The 21079-nt window shown below is 42.0% G+C and overlaps 1 protein-coding gene across 6 annotated transcripts in view; it reads left to right on the top strand.

The window, feature by feature from the left end:
* LOC308079287 (uncharacterized protein) overlaps positions 1–16467 on the top strand; it is a 49912-nt gene extending 33445 nt beyond the window's left edge. For all 6 annotated transcript variants that reach the window (XM_080420690.1, XM_080420692.1, XM_080420693.1 and 3 more), the window contains 3 exons: positions 509–661; positions 1078–1130; positions 15421–16467. In XM_080420690.1, the coding sequence (XP_080276816.1) occupies positions 509–661; positions 1078–1130; positions 15421–15962 (748 nt within the window). In that variant the 3' untranslated portion in view covers positions 15963–16467. The remainder of the gene's footprint in view (positions 1–508; positions 662–1077; positions 1131–15420) is intronic.
* Positions 16468–21079: the final 4612 nt, after the last annotated feature.

Genomic DNA, 21079 nt, shown 5'->3' with positions numbered 1-21079 from the left:
AGGCTGGGGGTGAGTCCTAGGTTTCTGAGCTTAGTGTCACGTCTGGAGGGGATTATGGTGTTGAACACTGAGCTGTAATCTATGAACAGTACTCCCTTTGTAGGAGTTCCTCTTCTCCAGGTGGGAGCGGGCTGAGTGGATCTGTTTTAAATTTGGTCGTTTAGGGTGGCTTGCAACCTGCTGTTTATCAATTCTTTGACATGCTTCTTAAAGCAAATACTGGTGTCCCATAGTTCTCACCCCCATAGTGATATGAGGGTATGAGCTATGGGATGTCAGTCATTTAGACCAGTCCGCTTCCAGTCTTCCAGAGAAAATGGCTAAATCAACAGGAAGTTTACTTTCTTCTTTAAGATCATTATTTAGTTAATGTTACTCCTGCCTGTTACGGTTCAGTTCTTGTATTGTATCTCTACTCCAAAACCCTGACAGTCAGACCAGGTCCTTTAAATGGTTAGTTTCTCTACCCAGGAATAATGTAATATCTGATGTTTGATTCTTCATTTAGACTGATTCATTGCTGGTTGTCAGAGGGATGCTGTGAAGTTCTGGCCTCAGCTCTACGTTCTAATCCATCCCTCCATCTCAAAGAACTAGACCTGTGTTTCAACGTCCTGAATGACTCAGCTCTGCAGCTGTTCTCTGGACTGAAGACTCTCCAGTGAGTAAAATGAACTGTGTCCATGTTTGTTAGTTCTCTGTTTCTATTAGAATGTTTCAATGGGGGTGAATATGAGTAAAAATGAGTAAAGTGAATGAATAATACACCACCTACATGTAATTGGATCATACAGCAATTATTAGTATTATTATTTGTAGTATTATTAGTATTATTTGAGTCACTTTTAATTTCTAATTTGTATTTCAATTCACCCCCAGCATTCCTTTCATGTTCCTTCATCAGTCAGTGAAATCAGTGAAATGTTATACATAAACCGTTTATTTCACTTTTCTTTTACAACATAAGTAATAAGTAATCACAAAATATGTTTTGTTAACACTAATGTTCATGTAAGTACATTACAATATATATTTATATATTACTTAACTCCTGGACAAAATGTGTACTTTCTACAGAGTGAAATACGGAGGACATGAAAACTGGAATAATCCTGAACTCCTTACAAGATGTGAGTATATGTCTGTCTGTCTGTCTGTCTGTCTGTCTGTCTGTCTGTCTGTCTGTCTGTCTGTCTGTCTGTCTGTTCAATGTCTGTCTGTCTGTCTGTCTGTCTGTCACACATTGATACTTTATACTGGCCCCTGATGGATGGATGGATGGATGGATGGATGGATGGATGGATACCTTTATTAATACCGCGGGGGAATTTCAGTCACCTAGAGGCAGCACAGCAGTTAAGAGTTACACAGAGTAAGAAAAGTACTGTCGTATACAGCAATACAAAGGCAAGATATATCAATAAAAAGCACCATTGTCACAGCTGGCTCTTGCCTTGACAAACATTGAGGGAGAGGAGACCAGGGTAAACGTATTACAAAAGAGTGTTTATTAAATAATGCCTAAGAACAATCAACTAAATAATTTTGTGAACAACAGAGAATGTTAAAGACGGATCCGATGAGGTGTAGAGAAGAGACACTTTTGAGTTTTCAGAAGGACATTGGACCAGCCCTCATGATGGCCTGTTATCATGACAGTTGATGCCTTGCACTTAATGTAAGCAGCGCAGAGAAGTTTCTACTTTGAGACATTCCGGGCAGACTGACTGGCTTCCCATACCCCGGGCCCAGCAATGTGAGGTGTCCAGTACTGCAATTTGGTGCCCTAGGCAGGATTTTACCTGGCGGATCATTCCAGAATTGGAGGATATTTGGACGTCAGAATTTTGGAAAAATGAACCTTCTATTTGACAATTTGCTGTTATATATTCATCAATAATAGGTATTAAACAACATCAAAACCTTGTTCGGCTCAGCTCAGGCATCAAAGGCAATTTTTTATATATAATTCCTTTACCATTAGGTAAGTAATTTATGCTTATTTTTGATTAAAATGATAAATGATGAATGAAATTACAGTAACAGGGTTGACTAACTACATTACTTTTGATTATTGTCAGTTGGACAAATAAATGCTCCATACCACATAATTAGTCTTTTAATAACTTTTGTTAACAGAAAATTATTTGAATAACTTTTAATATGTTACACATGGATAGTTGGTAGGTAGTGTGGAAATGGAAAATGGACCTGGAGGCAGCAGTGCTGTTCATGGTTCTATCAATCAAGGTTTTATTTTGCAAACAGGAGCTCACACAAGACACACATCTCACCAACATCAACCCAACTTGATTACTAGTTTTCAAACACCTTTTATACCTGGTCACCAGCTAACTGACCAAGCAGGAAAGACTCTACTAAGTAGTTCCACTTACATTGATCACACCTCAATTAGGCCAAGCCTATTAAGTTAGAGGACATAACCATTAACCATAACATGCAGACATTAACACAAACTGTGTTAATGTTAATAAACACAGTATGTGTGTTAATGTTATTCTTTGAAATTAATAATACAGCCATAAAATCACATGACAACTTAAAGGGGATAAACACTCCTCCTTCTTAAAGGGTTATGTCCAAGAATTAAAGTCTGTAGACAAAGAATAGATTAAGTGAATAGTGAAAACATGAGCAAGAGGCATCTGAACCTTCCTCTTGCAAACATTACACAATCAATGACCTAATACATGAATATGAATGGAATTACATGTTTGGAATCTTGGGAATGGAGAAATTAGCTTCCATGACATGTTTCACCCCTTCTCGCTTTGGCTCACACCCAGTGTTGTGCCTGAACACGTTCAATGAACGATCGTTCATGAACTCGTTCATATTTTGGGCGAACATGAACTGAACGTACTGTATATCCGCTAGATGAACGTTATTGTGAACGCGTTCATTCTGGCGTTTGTGAACGGCGTTCTCTCACAGTATAACTTGGTTAAAGAGTGTCCCAAATTTCCATGGTTACATCGGTTTGTCATGTTGTATTTCATCCTATCCTGTGTTTCCGAGGCACCATGAACGCACCATCAGCCAAAAAAAAGATAAAGCCAGGCGGTGTCTGACATTCATCTGCGCAGCGCGGAGTGAACTCAATCTACGTGCAGACTACAGACTACTATGCAGCACCCGTGATTACAGATAGCCCCTCGGGTTAAAAATGCAAGAGAAGCACCTCTTAGCTTTATAAAATCCCTGTCCGTTTATCAGTTGTTGTGTCATTGTAGTACGCTGAGTGATAATAATAATACATTTTATTTATAACGCACTTTACATTCTCACGAATCTCAGAGTGCTACAACTAAAAGCAAGGCATAAAAACAGCATAGGCAACAAAACAATTACAATCGCCCATGGTGCAGAGGTTGGTGTCAGGGACAACGAGAAGGTTGGTGTTGTTGGAGCGGAGGCTTCGGGTGGCGGGTTTTGGGGTGAGGAGCTCTTTGAGGTGGGGGGGGGGGGGGAGTTGCCGTAAATGCACTGATGGGTGAGAAGGGAAATCTTGTATTCGGTCCTGAAGGAGATGGGGAGCCAGTGAAGTGAGCGGAGGGTGGGTGTGATATGGTCCTATTTTCGCACTCTCATCAGGACCCTAGCAGCGCTGTTTTGGATGTATTGGAGCCTTTGGAGGCTCTTGCTAGGGATCCCGATGAGTAGTGCATTGCAGTAATCCAGCCTGGAGGAGATAAAGGCGTGGACGCATAATCCATAATGATCCACAGCTGTCTCCGACGCAAGATCATTTTGTAATAAAAGAAAGCTTCTGCGCTGTATTAACTACACACACGTATGAACAACAACGTTGCTGGGACCGGGTGTACTGCTTGTGTTTAAAACAAAGTATTTTTCACAACTTTTCACTGTTGATGCCGTTTCTTTCTCTCTGCTGCTGCAGCTGCTGTTCTCTCTGGGCTAGAGCCTAATTCATACTTATCAGCACGACGGTGTCCCGTACCTAAAATAGCAGACATACAAGCTCACAACGCGTCGTGGATGCAACTCATTGTGGGCTTGTAGGTCTGCTATGTTTTTAAAACTGGCATAATCCTGGATTATATTCATATAATATAATAACACAGGCCTGGGTCTTCAATGTTTTTCAGGTCAAGGACCCCTTAGCTGAGAGAGAGACCCTTATTATATATATATATAATATTAGTAATACTATTAGTAATAGTAGGCCTAATAATCTGACACATAGTTTCAGTGTTAAAACTGATACAATAATTGCTGTCTGTGGTTTTATATGGGCTGTGGCAATAATTTTGAAAAAAAATTGCTCGCAGCAACATATTGAAAAATAAATTTACTAAATAGTTCATTTTTGGAACCATGAAAACTACCTATGAACTGAACTAGTTCATTTTAAAATTTGTGAACTATGAACTGAATTAGTTCATGTAAAAAGTGAACTTTCCCAACACTGCTCACACCTCAGGTAACCTTGAAAAATAGTATGTTTTTTCCTACCCTGAAAATGCTTAATAGGGAACTGGTATGGTTGGAGGGCTATAGACACCACCGGAGGATGCAGGCATTCTGATGGTGCATCGAGTGCATCCATTTTAGGGCTCAGTGGTCAGTCAGCAGCTTGAACTCCCTCCCCAGCAAGTAGTATCATAGTAGTAGTAGAATGATGACCTCTCCAATCTCGTCCTTGGTACGACTGCCTGGACGCATCCATCGCTTGTACAGCCCCTTCAGTCAGATCTCTCTGACAGTCTCCTCTGCTGGAACAATGGTGCTGCAGAACCTCTGTCGATAAGTGTCTTCAGCAGCATTTAATTTTTTTAGTACTGCTGTTTTAATCTGACAATCCCGGACAATCTGATGTCCGGGATTCTCGGTTCTGAAACATGAGAGGCTGGAGTTCGGTTAGGTGGATTATCAGGTCTCTGATCCAGTGGCATGGGCTGTCGTGATGTCTCTGTGTCCATTGCACCAGAAGCTGTTTGGACTTGGTTACGGCCAGATGTTGGAAGAGAATATTGTTCTTTTAACGTCCAATCTTTACAGACGCTGACTGCATCTGGTCTGTTATCTGTCTGATTTGGTTAAGCAAGATTTCTTCAGTCCGTTTAGATTTAGAATGACATAAAGTTCCTCATCTCTTCCATGAAGCTAGTATCAACAGGTGTTGCCATTGGAGTACTCAATGTAGCCTCTTTTGGTCGCACCACTGGTCCTTAATCACTTGGTTTGGCAGCTATCAGAGAAACTGTCAGATGGATCAGGAACAGAGACGATGTCTCCTTTAACTGTAGGCCCAACTCCATGCTCCCCTAGGCCAAACACTTTCTTTCCTCCTCTGTTCAACTGGGTTCAACCTGGTAACTCAGCCTCTTCCACGACCACATGGTCTACTTCACAGATGTCCAATTCATAAAGGCATCCCACCACTGCCACCAAACAACTGTAACTCATTTTGACTACATGGTGAAAATGAAAGGAAACAATATGGTCTGTAAAATGCATTAATGTTTAAAATATGTAGATTAACCTAAATTAGTTTAGATTATGTAATGTTTTTAATTGAACCATAAATAATAGGTTTTTTTATTCTATTAATGCAACCCTGTTAATGTTGTACAACCCTCTTACTCTAATCAACAGGGTAACAGGGTTGTAAGTAACAGGATTGCAAATCCATGCTAATGTTAGCTTTTTCTCAGGAATAGAAGCTAGCTGTTGAGCTAGCTGTTGCTATTTATCAAGAGGACAAACTTACTTAAAGCAATACAAGGCAGGTCCACAAATAACAACTTTTAGCAGCCTCTGCTGGTCACTACCGTCACTGCATGTATTTTCCGTAGGCCTGCATTACCCAGAATTCCATTTGTTTTCACTGGAAGACGGAAGCGTTTCAAAAATAGTTATTTGAATTGTTTTATACTATCTGCGGATTGTTTCTCTTAGCCAGTGGAGCATTAGTTACCGTGAGCTGTGTTTTCTTTAGCTGTTGTTTTTTCATCTTCAAATCCTATAATGTCTTAAAAACAGCGTGAGATTCCTTTTTGTTGTTAGCGCGGTAGACCCTGACCAAACAGGAAACCAGTGCGGTAGTTCCAAACACGAAACCGGTGCATTTCCGTTTCTGTTTTCCGGCCGGATGACGTCATTTTCGCGGGAAGGACGGCCCGCCACCGTCTACCGCACTACACTACAAAGAGAGGGAGCTATCAAAAGGCAGGTGCAGCAGTGGAATGAGGAGGCCAGTGAGACACTGCAGGCTTGCTTTGACTGTACTGACTGGGAAACGTTCACAGAGGGGACTAGTCTAGAGGAGGCTACTGAGGTCATTACCGACTACATTCTTTTTTGTGAAGACATGATTATTCCAAAAAAGACAGTTAAAGTTTTTTCAAACAATAAACCCTTGATCACAAAAAAGCTAAAACATACACTTACTTACATACACAAAAAAATTGCATTTACCTCCGGCAATAGGATTGAGGCTAAATTGATTCAGGCCAGGTTAAGTAAGGAAATTAAAGAGGCCAAAAGGGAGTACAAGGAGAAGGTGGAAAGGCTCTTCCAGGAGGGCAAAGCCAGAGATGCCTGGAAAGGTGTCAAGACACTTGCTGGCGTGCAAAACAACAAACCAGAGGAATGTGTGGAGTTTGCAGAGAACCTGAACAGCTTCTACTGCAGGTTTGACACACACAACTTCACTCAGGAGAGGGAGGAGCTGACCACCAATCTCCTGTGTAATGCAGCGACTAACACCAACCTAGAGTTTCACCCAAGGGAGGTGGAAAGGGTGCTCAAGAGAACAAACCCTTAATAGGCCCTAGGTCCTGACAAAATCAGTGGGCGCCTGCTGAAGGTTTGTCATGAGCAGTTGGCTGATGTCTTCTGTAGACTCTTTAACCGCTCCTTGTCTGAACACTCCATACCAACCATATGGAAGTCCTCCATCATTTGCCCAGTCCCTAAGAAAAATAACCCCACCTGCAATAATGACTACCGCCCCGTAGCTTTAACATCTCTGGTGATGAAGAGCTTGGAAAGGCTCATTCTACCTCAGCTACAGAGGGAGGTTAGTGGGCACACAGACCCACTCCAGTTTGCATACAAGCAGCAGAGAGGTGTGGATGATGCGGTGACAACTCTGCTGCATCACACCTACACACAGCTGGAGAAGCCCAAGTCCTTTGTCAGGATGGTATTTGTGGACTTCTCAAGTGCATTTAACACCGTGCAACCTCATCTGATGGGACAGAAACTCCTCCGGATGAATGTCAATCCCCACCTCATACTGCTCATTCTCTCCTTCCTCACAGATAGACACCAGACCGTTAGATTCAACGGCTATTACAGCTCCAACAGAACTGTATCCACCGGGGCACCACAAGGATCTGTTATCTCACCAGTCCTGTTTACCCTGTATACAGATGACTGTAGCAGCACAGACCCTGAGATGCTGTTCATCAAGTACTCTGATGACACGGTTATTGTTGACACCACTAACTCCAATGACCGCATCATTGGGGTAATGGACAGGTTTGCAGAGTGGTGTGAGAGCAACTTCCTGGACCTAAACCCCAGCAAAACAAAGGAACTGCTGGTGGACTTCAGGCGTGACCCGCCCACTCCCCCGGCCCTGGAGATAAATGGACAGACAATAGAGCGCGTCGAGGAGTATAAATATCTTGGCACCACCATCGACCACAAGCTCGCTTTTAAGACCAACGCAGAGAATATTTACTCTATGTGCCAACAACGATTGTTCTTCCTGAGGAAGATGAGGAAGCTTCAGGTCCGACCATCAATCCTGCAGGCTTTCTACAAGTCCTTTGTGGAATCCATCATGACCTTCAACATCACATCATGGTTTGGGGTGATGCGGGTCATTAACCGGAAACCTCTCAACAGGGTTGTTAAGATCAGTGGCAAGATCATTGGGAAGGACCAGGAGCCACTCAGCAGCATCCACAAGAAACGGACAGTAAAGAAGGCCTCTCAAATAGTTCAGGACAATACACACACTCTTCACACTCAATACAAACTGATGCCCTCAGGCCGTCGTTACAGAGCTTCGAAACTCACAAAAAGGGGCTCAGATAGCTTTGTACCTACAGTACCTCCATCAGACTGTTGAACATCTAGGTCTGGTGGAGCCCTGCCCCCCCCCTTCCTCCCTCCCTCAAGCACGTTGGACTATTCCACCTGATGGACGCTAGTAGTGTACACGCTAACACATAGGTTGCAATATAATATATTATTTTTTATCATGCTTTTAAGTTTTATCATGCTTTTAAGTAGTAGTTTTAAATGTACTTTGTGTATTTTATAGTGACATAGGTATATATGTATTGACTATATGTATGTTTGTCTTTTTAACCACTGCACAAACGAAGTTCCGAAAGGAAAATAAAGTTGTTTGAAGTTGAAGTTGAAAAGAAAATATAATAGAAAAGGCTTTTGGGGGTGAAATTCATGCAGTGGACGTTGTGAAACATTTGCCACTCACAAAAGATATACAATTTAGCTTTAGTTTTTTTTGTAAAAGTTACCTAGTACAACTTTAAGTAAATAAGTAAAGATTTTTTTCAAGTATTTGTCTATAGATGATAATATGCATAAGAGTGTTGCCCGAGATAGATTGAGACATTCAATTAAGGCAGACAAGGTTATACAAATATGAAAAATAGAACGGAGGACATACCTTTGCTCTACCCATGCTGTTAGTAAAGTGTTTGATGATGTCACTACCAGTGTATCAGTGACTCACACTCTTTCTTCTACCATGCTAAAAAGGTAACAGGGTTGCTTGCAAGTTGTGGGACACAGGTTCCTTGCGTAATAATACTTATTTAAAATATTATGTTGATTAAAAAAGAGACATCTATGAACAAGAGAAAAGCAGCATTTTAGGGGGTTATTTGGTATTTAAAAAAATATCTTCAAGCAATCTTTTCTCTATTTATATTTGGTCTCAGGACAAGTAAAAGTTACACAATAACTGCATGATTTAGCATTTTGTACATTGATTATTAGAAATTTCATGGGTGGGACGTAAAATGTCCTCCAATTCTGGAATGACCCTGCCCCCCCCCCCCCCAATAGCCTATTATTTATTAATAATAATATTATTCTGCCTGCACATACGTCATGTCCTAGTATGAGCGAATAGGGGAAGGGGATCAACGTCACATGATTCCTTGTTTGATCCGGCAAAAACTCGGATGTGTCTCAAAGAATATTATTATTGGCAGAATCCCGGAAAGTTTAGAATAATTGGTGGTCCTGTTTTCATTTTTCACAAGATCGGTGGTCGTTATGATGACCTGCACTACAATATTTCACCATATGTTGCGCTATGACGAAATACACCCACAAATTCTTATTGTAATAATGTGTGCGTTGCGTAATGCAGTTCCAATGGTGAAAGCTGTGTTGTCCATGAAATACCGCCCCGAAATACCCGTATGTGTGTCTCAAAGAATAGCCTAAATAAGGTTATTTCACAAATATAAACAACTAGGATATCATGCAAAATACAAAAGCCAAATTGAAAACCAAACTATTAGACTAATTAATATGAATGAATTTGCATTGGGTGTTAGCTAAGTAGATGCGTTGCATTCACATGGGTGGCTGTTGCATGTGCACACATGCCCATGTACAGAATGTTATACTGTAGTGTACCATTGCAATTGATGAACAGGTTTCTGTTTGGGATGAACGCAGCACTCTGTACATTATCTGGAATGCATCTTTCTAGCAAAGAAGGTCTTAATGTCTTTAGTTTGAGACACTTGAAGTAAAGTGATCACCATCACATACTGCAGCTCAGGGCTCTAGCTGACTCTAATCAAACCGTGTATTAATCTCAGCTGTGCGTGTTTCTTTTAAAGTGGTTTTATATCTTGCTGGTCTATTTAATTTTTCCACGAACGGCCCTGGTCTAGCACCCCATCATTCGGATTATGTTGCGCTATCGTTGTTGTGTATTGGCTGCATGCTTGCCTCTCGCTGCAATGACCGCTCTAGTTCTGTTACGTGCTGAAAAAGTTCACCAGTCTCTTCTGAATCTCCTTCAACAGTGTGTCTGGTGGCTCCAACACAGTGAAACGATGCCAGAACATTGAGGCGATCAGGTTGTTTGCAACCAGCACTCTCCCCCTGTAGGACAACTGTGGCAAGACCCAAGTCCATTGAGACAATCGGGCACTCACCTTCTCTATCATCCCCTCCCAATTTCTCTGCTGAAAATTTGAATTTCCCAGAAAGACTCCTAGACATTTCATCCCCTCTGTACTCCATTGTAAAGCTGCCGGCAGTGTTGGTAGTCTGTTGCCTTGCCACTGGCCCATAGCATAGCCCTCACATTTACCCCAATTCACCTTTGCTGATGATGCTTGTTCATATAATGCCAGGCTCTTGCTAAGACACTCAACATCTTCCTGTCTTCTGATAAAAACTGTTATGTCTTCTTCGTAGGAAGATAGGACTACAGCCCTCTGCTCCCTTACACCTTGACACATAAACCCCCCCCAAACCTTTCCTAAGTGTGTGTAAAAATGGTTCAATAGCTAACGAGTAGAGCTGGCCTGATAGCGGACACCCCTGCCGTATCCCCCTGTACGCTCTCACTGGACAACTAAGTCCACCCCCCATCTTTATCACAACAGAAGCTCCTGAATACAAAAGTTTAACCCATGATACAAAAGATCTGCCTATTCCAAAAGCTTCCAGGGTTTTAAATAAATACTCATGATGTACTCTGTCGAAAGCTTTTTCTTGGTCAATTGAAAGGAGTCCCAGGTCTAAGTCCTGAGTCGTTGATAGATCAATAACACCCCGGATTAGGAACAAATTGTCCATTATTGTACGACCGGGCACACAGTATGTTTGATTTGCATGTATTACTGTGTCCATGTGTTTTTTTAGTCTATTAGAAAGACATTTTGTAATCTGTACATAGTAATGAGACCGGCCTCCAGTTTCTCAACTGACCAAGGTCTCCCCTCTTTGGTAACAGAGCTGCTGCTCTCGTGCAGCTCACAGGAAGCTTCCCAGATTCAAAACAACATTTAAACACAGCACACAAATCCTCTTTAAACAGTTCCCAACAGCACTTATAAAACTCTGCAGGCAGCCCGTCTATACCAGGCGAGCGCCCAGAGTTTAGTTCCTGCACTGCTGCAGAAACGTCCTCTTCTTTAATGTCAGAGTCCAGCCGTGCTGCTTGCTCAGGCATTAGCTTTGGTAAGTCTTTGTGGATCTCGCCCACTGAAACCTGGTCACAATCCCCAGCGCTAAAAGGTTCTTTGTAGAAATCCATTGCCATTTTTCTCATCTCTCTTGTGTCCGTTGTAATTTCCTCATTAGGACGTTTAAGGTGGAGCATTAAGTTCTGTTTTTTAATCTTCCTTTCCAACTTGAAGAAGAAAGATGTTGGCGCATCCATATCCTTCAGGGTGGAAATCCTTGCCCTTATCTCGCTCCCTTTGCCTTCTGCTGAAGGTAGAGTGCTAGACATTGTTTTTTCCTTCCCAACTGTGTAGCATAGCTGGGGTCTCACCTACTTATCATGTCCTTCTCTATTAGTCTTATTTCCTCTTCCAGTATTTCCATGGTGCTCTTTTGTGTCGCTGCAGTGTGTGCAGCGTATTGTTGACAGAAAGTCTTAATTTGTACCTTTCCAACCTCCCACCATGATACAACATTTTCAAATTCATTTTTTCCCCCTCCATTCCTTCCAAAATCGAGAAAAAAATACACAGAACTGTTTGTTTTGCGTTAACCTTGTGTTAAAATGCCAGAATGGACTGCATATTTTTGGTACATTCAGTGCTATTTCTATCATCACCAAATGGTGATCAGAAAAGCCCACAGGGGTTATAAACGCCTTCCTAACCCTGTTAATGTAGTTTATGTTAACATATATTCTGTCAAGCCTGGCAGCACTGATCCTTCCCTCTGAGATCCTAGTCCACGTATACTGTCTAGTGACTGGATGCAGTTCTCTCCATGCATCTCTCAGTCCATGTTGTGTGACAACACTGGATAGAACCGACGCTGACCCGGGATGAGGCTCTTCACCTATCCTGTCCTCTTTAAAAAAACATGTACAGTTCCAATCTCCTCTAATCACCACCATAGAGTTACCTATGTACTGTCCAATAATATTATTTAATACATTAAAAAGCCTTACACGCTCTGTACCTGAGCTGTGTGCGTAAACATTTATAAAGGTAAATTGCGTATTTCTAATTGTGGCCTGAAGTATAATGACCCTCCCCTGCTCCAACTGGGAGAAATGAATGTCTGTCATGTTTATTCTTGGTGAGACCAGTATTGCTACTCCTGCACTGACGTTCGTACCATGGCCATGAAAATGCTGCCCTCCCCAACTCATCCCCCAATCTACCACATTATCATGAGTACTATGTGTCTCCTGCAAGAAGAAAACATCTATATGCTTTGCATTACTCATTTCATTTATTAATCCTCTCCTATTCCTGTCCCTGCCCCCATTTATGTTTAATGTTCCTATTCTCAGGCTTTCCATAATAAATATAAAAAGTAGTGAAACAACAGTATAGGCAGAAACCCCAGAAGAAACACCCTTTTGTGGTTCACCCATTCTTATTTTTGTAAACGCAGAACGACAGCCTTTCCTTTCCTTGTTTTTTCTTTCCTTAGTTTGGTCATTACTTTATTCAACCTGAACCTTTTTCGTTGACTCAGTTTATCTAAGCTAGCTTGTTGCCTTGCTGCCGTTACAGATCTAACAAACTTCTCCATGTCCGGGAAATACTCACTCAAATCAACCGTATGTTTCCCATATGTTTTATCCAAGAACTGATTTATTTCCTTTACTGAGTAGCAAGATGGATCATTCAGCGTTATAAAATCATATAACTTTGAGCTGTTCTCCTCCTCCTCCTCTGGCATCTCCTCCTCCTCCTCCACATCTTCCTCATCCTCCTCCTCATCATCCTCACCCTCCTCCTGTTGCCCACCACTGGCTAGTTCTGAGCTTGTGGATTCCACCCCCTCCCTTCTTTCCCCATTCTCATTCCCTGTCCTCACCTCCCAGAACCTCTCCGCATCGCCACAGCTCCGCCGTCGGGTCTGTCTTTGTGGGGACACCCCGCTCGTTTGTGGCCCACATCGCCACACTTCAAAACACTTCATGCTCCCAGTGCTTGCATACACCGTATAGTACCCACTTTCATAGTTCACTTTAAAAGACACTTCAAGTGTTTGCGTTGGGCAATTCAAAAACATAAGCGCCTGCCTCCGCAGAGACTGAACGTGTTGCAATCGAGGATCACTGCACCCGAGGCGAATGTGCCTAAACCTCGTAGCAAACTTTCCAAATCTCATCAACTCCCTTTCCAGTGCTTCATTTGGAATAAAAGGGGGGACCCTGCCCTGACACTGTAACCCGTGTAGACGGTACAGCCAACGGAGTCACGCAAACAAGGCTATCATCTAGCATTATCCCCGCTTCAACTAGCGCGTGGACAAGCCGTTCTTCTTTTAGAAAGACAACGACAGCTTTATTAATGCGCGACCCATATGAGACGCTTTCATGTCCCACTTGTTCACCCACAGCCAACAACACTTCCTCAACAGAAAAACGGACATCTGTAGCTATTCTCGCCCCGTGTTTTATGGACATGGACGGCATTCCCCCCCCTGCATCGGGGGGGGGGGGGGGGGGCATCTCCGCCGCCACCAGCTTTTAAAACTTTACTCTTCTTACCTTATCATGCAGTACAGTATCCTAGAGAGGTTAGTCTAGTCCTAAGAGAGAGAGAGAGAGAGAGAGAGAGAGAGAGAGAGAGAGACTGTGTGTGTGTGTGTGTGTGTGTGTGTGTGTGTGTGTGTGTGTGTGTGTGTGTGTGTGTGTGTGTGAGAGAGAGAGAGAGAGAGAGAGAGAGAGAGAGAGAGAGAGAGAGACTGTGTGTGTGTGTGTGTGTGTGTGTGTGTGTGTGTGTGTGTGTGTGTGTGTGTGTGTGTGTGTGTGTGTGTGTGTGTGAGAGAGAGAGAGAGAGAGAGAGAGACTGTGTGTGTGTGTGTGTGTGTGTGTGTGTGTGTGTGTGTGTGTGTGTGTGTGTGTGTGTGTGTGTGTGTGTGTGTGTGTGTGTGTGTGTGTGTGAGAGAGAGAGAGAGAGAGAGAGAGAGAGAGAGAGAGAGAGAGAGAGAGAGAGACTGTGTGTGTGTGTGTGTGTGTGTGTGTGTGTGTGTGTGTGTGTGTGTGTGTGTGTGTGTGTGTGTGTGTGTGTGTGTGTGTGTGTGTGTGTGTGTGTGAGAGAGAGAGAGAGAGAGAGAGAGACTGTGTGTGTGTGTGTGTGTGTGTGTGTGTGTGTGTGTGTGTGTGAGAGAGAGAGAGAGAGAGAGAGACTGTGTGTGTGTGTGTGTGTGTGTGTGTGTGTGTGTGTGTGTGTGTGTGTGTGAGAGAGAGAGAGAGAGAGAGACTGTGTGTGTGTGTGTGTGTGTGTGTGTGTGTGTGTGTGTGTGTGTGTGTGTGTGTGTGTGTGTGTGTGTGTGTGTGTGTGTGTGTGTGTGTGTGTGAGAGAGACTGTGTGTGTGTGTGTGTGTGTGTGTGTGTGTGTGTGTGTGTGTGTGTGTGTGTGTGTGTGTGTGTGTGTGTGTGTGTGTGAGAGAGAGAGAGAGAGAGAGAGAGAGAGAGAGAGAGACTGTGTGTGTGTGTGTGTGTGTGTGTGTGTGTGTGTGTGTGTGTGTGTGTGTGTGTGTGTGTGTGTGTGTGTGTGTGAGAGAGAGAGAGAGACTGTGTGTGTGTGTGTGTGTGTGTGTGAGAGAGAGAGAGAGAGAGACTGTGTGTGTGTGTGTGTGTGTGTGTGTGTGTGTGTGTGTGTGTGTGTGTGTGTGTGTGTGAGAGAGAGAGAGAGAGAGAGAGAGAGAGAGAGAGAGAGAGACTGTGTGTGTGTGTGTGTGTGTGTGTGTGAGAGAGAGAGAGAGAGAGAGAGAGAGAGAGAGAGAGAGAGAGAGACTGTGTGTGTGTGTGTGTGTGTGTGTGTGTGTGTGTGTGTGTGTGTGTGTGTGTGTGTGTGTGTGTGAGAGAGAGAGAGAGACTGTGTGTGTGTGTGTGTGTGTGTGTGTGAGAGAGAGAGAGAGACTGTGTGTGTGTGTGTGTGTGTGTGAGAGAGAGAGAGAGAGAGACTGTGTGTGTGTGTGTGTGTGTGTGTGTGTGTGTGTGTGTGTGTGAGAGAGAGAGAGAGAGACTGTGTGTGTGTGTGTGTGTGAGAGAGAGAGAGAGAGAGAGAGACTGTGTGTGTGTGTGTGTGTGTGTGTGTGTGTGTGTGTGTGTGTGTGTGTGTGTGTGTGTGTGTGTGTGTGTGTGTGTGTGTGTGTGTGTGTGTCACTCAGTGAATGATGTGTTTAATGTTTATTGTGTTATTTTCTCATCAGATTTCTCTCATCTCAAACTGAACACAAACACAGCATCCAGCCACCTCTCTCTGTCTGAGAACAACATGGTGGCGACACATGGAGAGGATCAGCATCATCCTGATCATCCTGACAGGTTTGATTTCTGGCCACAGGTTCTGTGTACAGAGGGTCTGACTGGACCCTGTTACTGGGAGGTAGAGAGGAATGGAGATGTTTATATAGCAGTGACTTATGGAGGAATCAGTAGGAAAGGAAGTAGTCATGACTGTGGGCTTGGATACAATGATAAGTCCTGGAGTCTGGACTGTGATGATAACAGATACAGAGTCATACACAATAGTAAGGGGACTGTCCTCCCTGTCCGTCCCTCTAGGCTCTCCAAAAGAGTAGCAGTGTATCTGGACTGTCCGTTAGGGAATCTGTCCTTTTATGAGGTCTGCTCAGACTCACTGACTCACCTGTACACCTTCACCTTCCACAACACATTCTCTGAACCGCTCTATGCTGGGTTCTGGTTAGTCTCCTCCCCCTCCTCAGTACGTCTGTGTGAGCAGAGATAGAGTCTCTATGTGAGGAGGACATCAGGTCTCCATGGTTACTCCACATGTTTGAGTGAGTCCAGGTTGTCATGGTTACCATGGATACTTTGACACCATGCTAAGTCTGACGTCATAGAACTCCATATTTGGGCATGACTGACTCATGGTGACATCATAGTGATGTCATCATAAATAAAACGGTATAGAAGCAGCACACTGACATAAGAGAGGGTTTGTGTTGTTAAAAATGTTCACAATTATAACACGTTTCTTCATATTTATTTAACCCTTTAAGGGAACGCGTCTGTGTCATTTTAGATTTCTTTGGTAATTCAAAAATAGCAGATATACAGTGGTGGAAAAAGTACTCCGATATTAAAAGTAAAAGTAGCAATACCACCATATAAAGATACTCTGTTACAAGTAAAAGGCCTGTGTTCAAAATCTTACTTGAGTAAAAGTACAAAAGTATTGGCATAAAAATATACTTAAAGTACCAAAAGTAAAAGTACTACAATGTTTGAAAATAGCAGATCTACAAGCTCACAACGCGTCGCGATGCGACGCGTTGTGAGCTTATAGATCTGCTATTTTCAAATAGACTAGGTATAAAATAGGGCTAAAGTGGATAATGTATGTTTTATAATGTAATAATTTATATCTGAAAAGTAATTAGTAACTAAAGTTTTCAAATAATTGTAGTGGAGTAAAAGTACAATATTTGCCTCTGAGATGTAGTGGAGTAGAAGTAAAAGTACTGGAAATTGGAAATACTCAAGCAAAGTACAAATACCTCAAATTGTACTTAAGTACAGTACTTGAGTAAATGTACTTAGTTACTTTCCACCACTGCAGATATACAAGCTCATAGCGCGGCACCGAGTGCCGCGCTATGAGCTTGTAGATCTGCTATTTCTGAAAAATTGTGAAAATGTGTGCAAATCTATATACTGTTTTTTTTAAGCAAAATTGTTTTACTCAAATGTTTTCTTCTGGGGGGTCCCTGGAACAACATATTTTGAGATGGGGGTCTGTGGCCAAATACAAGCTCTACAAGATCTACAAGATCTACAAGATCATAGTGCGGCACTATGATCTGTGCACTTGTATCTGTGCTATTTTAGCCAAAGAAATCTAAAATGACAGTTGACAGTTCACACGCTTTTTGAGTTTGTAGATCTGTTATTTTGGAATAAAGATTTGCACAAATTCTCACGTTTTTTCAAAAATAGCAGATCTACAAGCTCATAGCGCGGCACCGAAAATCTTTGAATATATTTTTAAGCGAACATTTTAACTCAAATGTTTTCTTCTGGGGGGTCCCTGGAACAACATATTTTGAGATGGGGGTCCGGGGCAAATACATATAATTTTGGGGGTCCTTGACATGACAAAGTTTAAGAACCTGATATTATAGCATGTTTTTCAGAAAACTGTTAGGATTTAGAAGAAATCACCAGAAGCAAAGATTTGAGTTACAAATATTCGCTTTAAAATATATATAATAAGATTTGCACAGATTTGTTCACGATTTTTCAGAAATAGCAGATCTACAAGCTCATAGCGCGGCACCGAGTGCCGCGCTATGAGCTTGTAGATCTGCTCTTTTTAAATAGCTAAAGAAATCTAAAATGACACAGATGCGTTCCCGGTCTTAAAGGGTTAATCTCAATAGCAGATCTATAAGCTCACAACGCGCGGCGATGCGCCACGTTGTGAGCTTATAGATCTGCTATTTTGGAATAGTGAAGTATAACATGGTCAAAGTGGTTGAAGTGATTTAAAAAAAAAGATTAAATTAATCATTTTTCTTAGGACCCCCAGGGGTCCCTGGACCTTACTTTGAGACCCATTGTGTGTGTGTGTGTGTGTGTGTGTGTGTGTGTGTGTGTGTGTGTGTGTGTGTGTGTGTGTGTGTGTGTGTGTGTGTGTGTGTGTGTGTGTGTGTGTGTGTGTGTGTGTGTATCAAACTCTGCCAGTGGTTGTCAAAGTGGGGTCCAGGGACCCCCAGGGGTCCTTGAGGGGGTTCCAGGGGGTCCCCAGCTAAACATGTTAATATAGCATCAAAATCAGTTTAAACACTTTAACCTCTATTTATACATCAGATATTTGAAAAATAGCTGATCTACAAGTTCACAACGCGCTGCCATGTGACGCGTTGTGGTTGCTTACAGATCTTGTAGATCTCCTGTTGTCAAAAAAATCTTGAATAAATGTGAAAAACGTGAAATATTCTTTAAATATATCTTCAAAGTCTTGTATGGGGGTCCCTGGTCTAAACTATGATCAGATGGGGGTCCTTGACAGGAAGAAGTTAACCCTATGAAATCAACATGTGTGTAAATGAGACCCCCTCAAAATCAGTCATCACCACAGCTTCAGATCTGAGATTAGATTAGATTAGATTATAGATTAGATTAGATTAGATTAGATTAGATTAGATTATAGATTAGATTAGATTAGATCAGTTTAGATTAGATTAGATCAGATTAGATTAATGTAAATCAGACAGCGCTGCTCAAACCTCCACTCCACACATTTATAAATATGTATCATAAATACTGTCCATCAACACTGATGATGATGATGATGATGATGATGATGATGATGATGATGATGATGTCATCACAGTATCATACTTGTGTCTCTTATGTAAACACATCTACTCTATTATTTGACATGTGATTGTTTTATATGTGATTTGACACAATAGACAGAGGAACAATGTATATTTGATCATGTAATTATCACAGTATGGTTGTTTCTTGTATATAAACCTTTATACTGAACCACTTAAACCCTGTTGACTTTACTGCCTGGGGTCATTGTGAGCTTGTAGATCTGCTGTTTTCAGGTCATTGTGATCTATGATGACAACAGCAGAATAGTGACTCTAGGGTTGATATGTTTAACTCTTTCCTCTCCTACTGCTGGGAGCATGTTGTTTAATAAATGGATTCTTAAAAGTCTGATATTGTTCTTTTCATATTCATTGTGTTGTCATGACAACATGGCCTCAGCTCATTGGCCATGGTTGTACTATTTGATCATAAACATAATGTCATCAATAGGCTGCTATTTGATTACAATCACCTTTTTTTTAAGTTAATTGTTTATTTGTAAGATTCTTGAAATTCTTTTAATTTCTTCTTTATTTTCCCTTATAATGACCTGACAAAAATAGGTTTAATACTTAGATGGACAGACAGACGGACGGACGGACGGACGGACGGACAGACATTCTGTAGAGCAGTGGTTCTCAAACTTTTTCATGTTAAGGACCCCCACATTGACACTTATTAGCCCACGGACCCCCATTTGAAAAGAGATGCCAGGGACCCCCATAAGAGAAGATTTTTACGGCTCTAGCAGTGATTCCCAACCATTTTAGTTTCAAGGACCCCCAGTTTGACATGCATTTAGGCTACGGACCCCCATTTAATGGCATTTCTATCTCTGGGACCCCAATTCATATTGTAAAATCAATGTTAATTTAACTCTGAGAGTGCACAAATGGAACCAAATGGACCCGTTAGGGTCCATTTGGTTCCATTTGTACATTCTCAGAGTTACAGACCCATAAGGGTCCATTTGGTTCCATTTGTACACTCTCAGAGTTACAGACCCATAAGGGTCCATTTGGTTCCATTTGTACACTCTCAGAGTTACGGACCCATAAGGGTCCATTTATTTCCTATCCATCATTCAGCTGGGGACCCCCTGGAACCCCCTCAAGTACCCCTGGGGGTCCCCGGACCCCACTTTGAGAACCAATGCTGTAGATGTTCTGTTTAACCATTGAAGTGGTTTGGTGGCTAGTTTACAAGTGGCCATGTTTAAGTGGTGCACACTAGTTTTTCTATAGGTCACTAAATAGGCTCAAGGAGGCTTTTGAAAGGAAAGGACATAAATTCCGTCCGTTCTCTAGATATCTCATGGGTGGGAAGTTTGTTGAAATACATTACAGTGGATGGAGCCGACTGGAACAGCTCATGAACAAACACTATTTATGAACCATTGTGACCTTTGTAAGCAAAGCAAAGTTTGTTGTTTACCCAGGGTGTTGGACTAAGTGCGAAACTTATTTACAGCCAGACCCTGCATGGAAGCCTTGCTCAAGGGCTATTCAGCGGTGATTCATGATTAATGTGATGAATTGGGGAATCGAACTAGGGACCTTCCGGTATCAAGGCCGCCCCTCTAACCACTAGGCCACCGCTGCCACTTGTCTAAAATCGGTTCAGAAATATAAAAGAAAACATGTCACAGGTTTGTTTTCTGAGTGGTAGTTTTTCTACTTGCGAAGTATTTCATTGTATTGAGGTATCTAAAGAGCACAGAGTCAACGAGTGACATTCAAGCCTCACGTTCTTGATCATAACCAGTGGTGGAAAAAGTACTCAAAGGTTTTTACCTAAGTAAAAGTATCAATACTGCAATGTAGAAGTACTCTGTTACAAGTAAAAGTCTGTAATTCAAAAATTCCTTGAGTAAAAGTACAAAGGTATCGGTATAAAAATGCACTGAAAGTACTAAAAGTAAAAGTACTAAAATGTTGGAAAATAGCAGATCTACAAGCTCACAATGTGTCACGAATCACGATGCAACCATTGTGAGCTTGTAGATCTATTTTCAAAAGACTTGTGTACATTTGAAAACTTGAAATGTGACATTTTGTATAATGAGTACTTTTACTTTTGGTACTTTAAGTACATTTTGATGCAAATACTTTTATACTTTTACTCAAGTACATTTTGAATTACGGACTTTTAATTGTAACAAAGAATTTCTACACTGCAGTATTGATACTTTTACTTAAGTAAAATATTTGAGTACTTTTTCCACCACTGAAGGATGGTAGAGTGTGTATTGTTAATGTTGTTTTATGGTGATTAATTAATTAAACGCCCCCCGGGGGGGGGGGGGGGGGGTCACCCATCGCCCCCATTACAGATTCTGATTTGCCCTCCAACATCATCAGGCTACTGCTGTCAACAGGTGTTGACTGATTGATTGGCAGACAGCTGTCAATCAGTGACTGTCAATCAGTCTATCTATGCCCAGTGAGAATCATACTCTCTCTGCTCTTTGGATACTAACCCTGTATAACTATCATAACCCTATCACTAACCCTAACC

Source organism: Gymnoscopelus braueri, assembly GCF_963280865.1.
Source record: "Gymnoscopelus braueri genome assembly, chromosome: 23".
Classification (NCBI taxonomy): domain Eukaryota; kingdom Metazoa; phylum Chordata; class Actinopteri; order Myctophiformes; family Myctophidae; genus Gymnoscopelus; species Gymnoscopelus braueri.
This window is presented reverse-complemented; position numbering and strand designations above follow the sequence as displayed.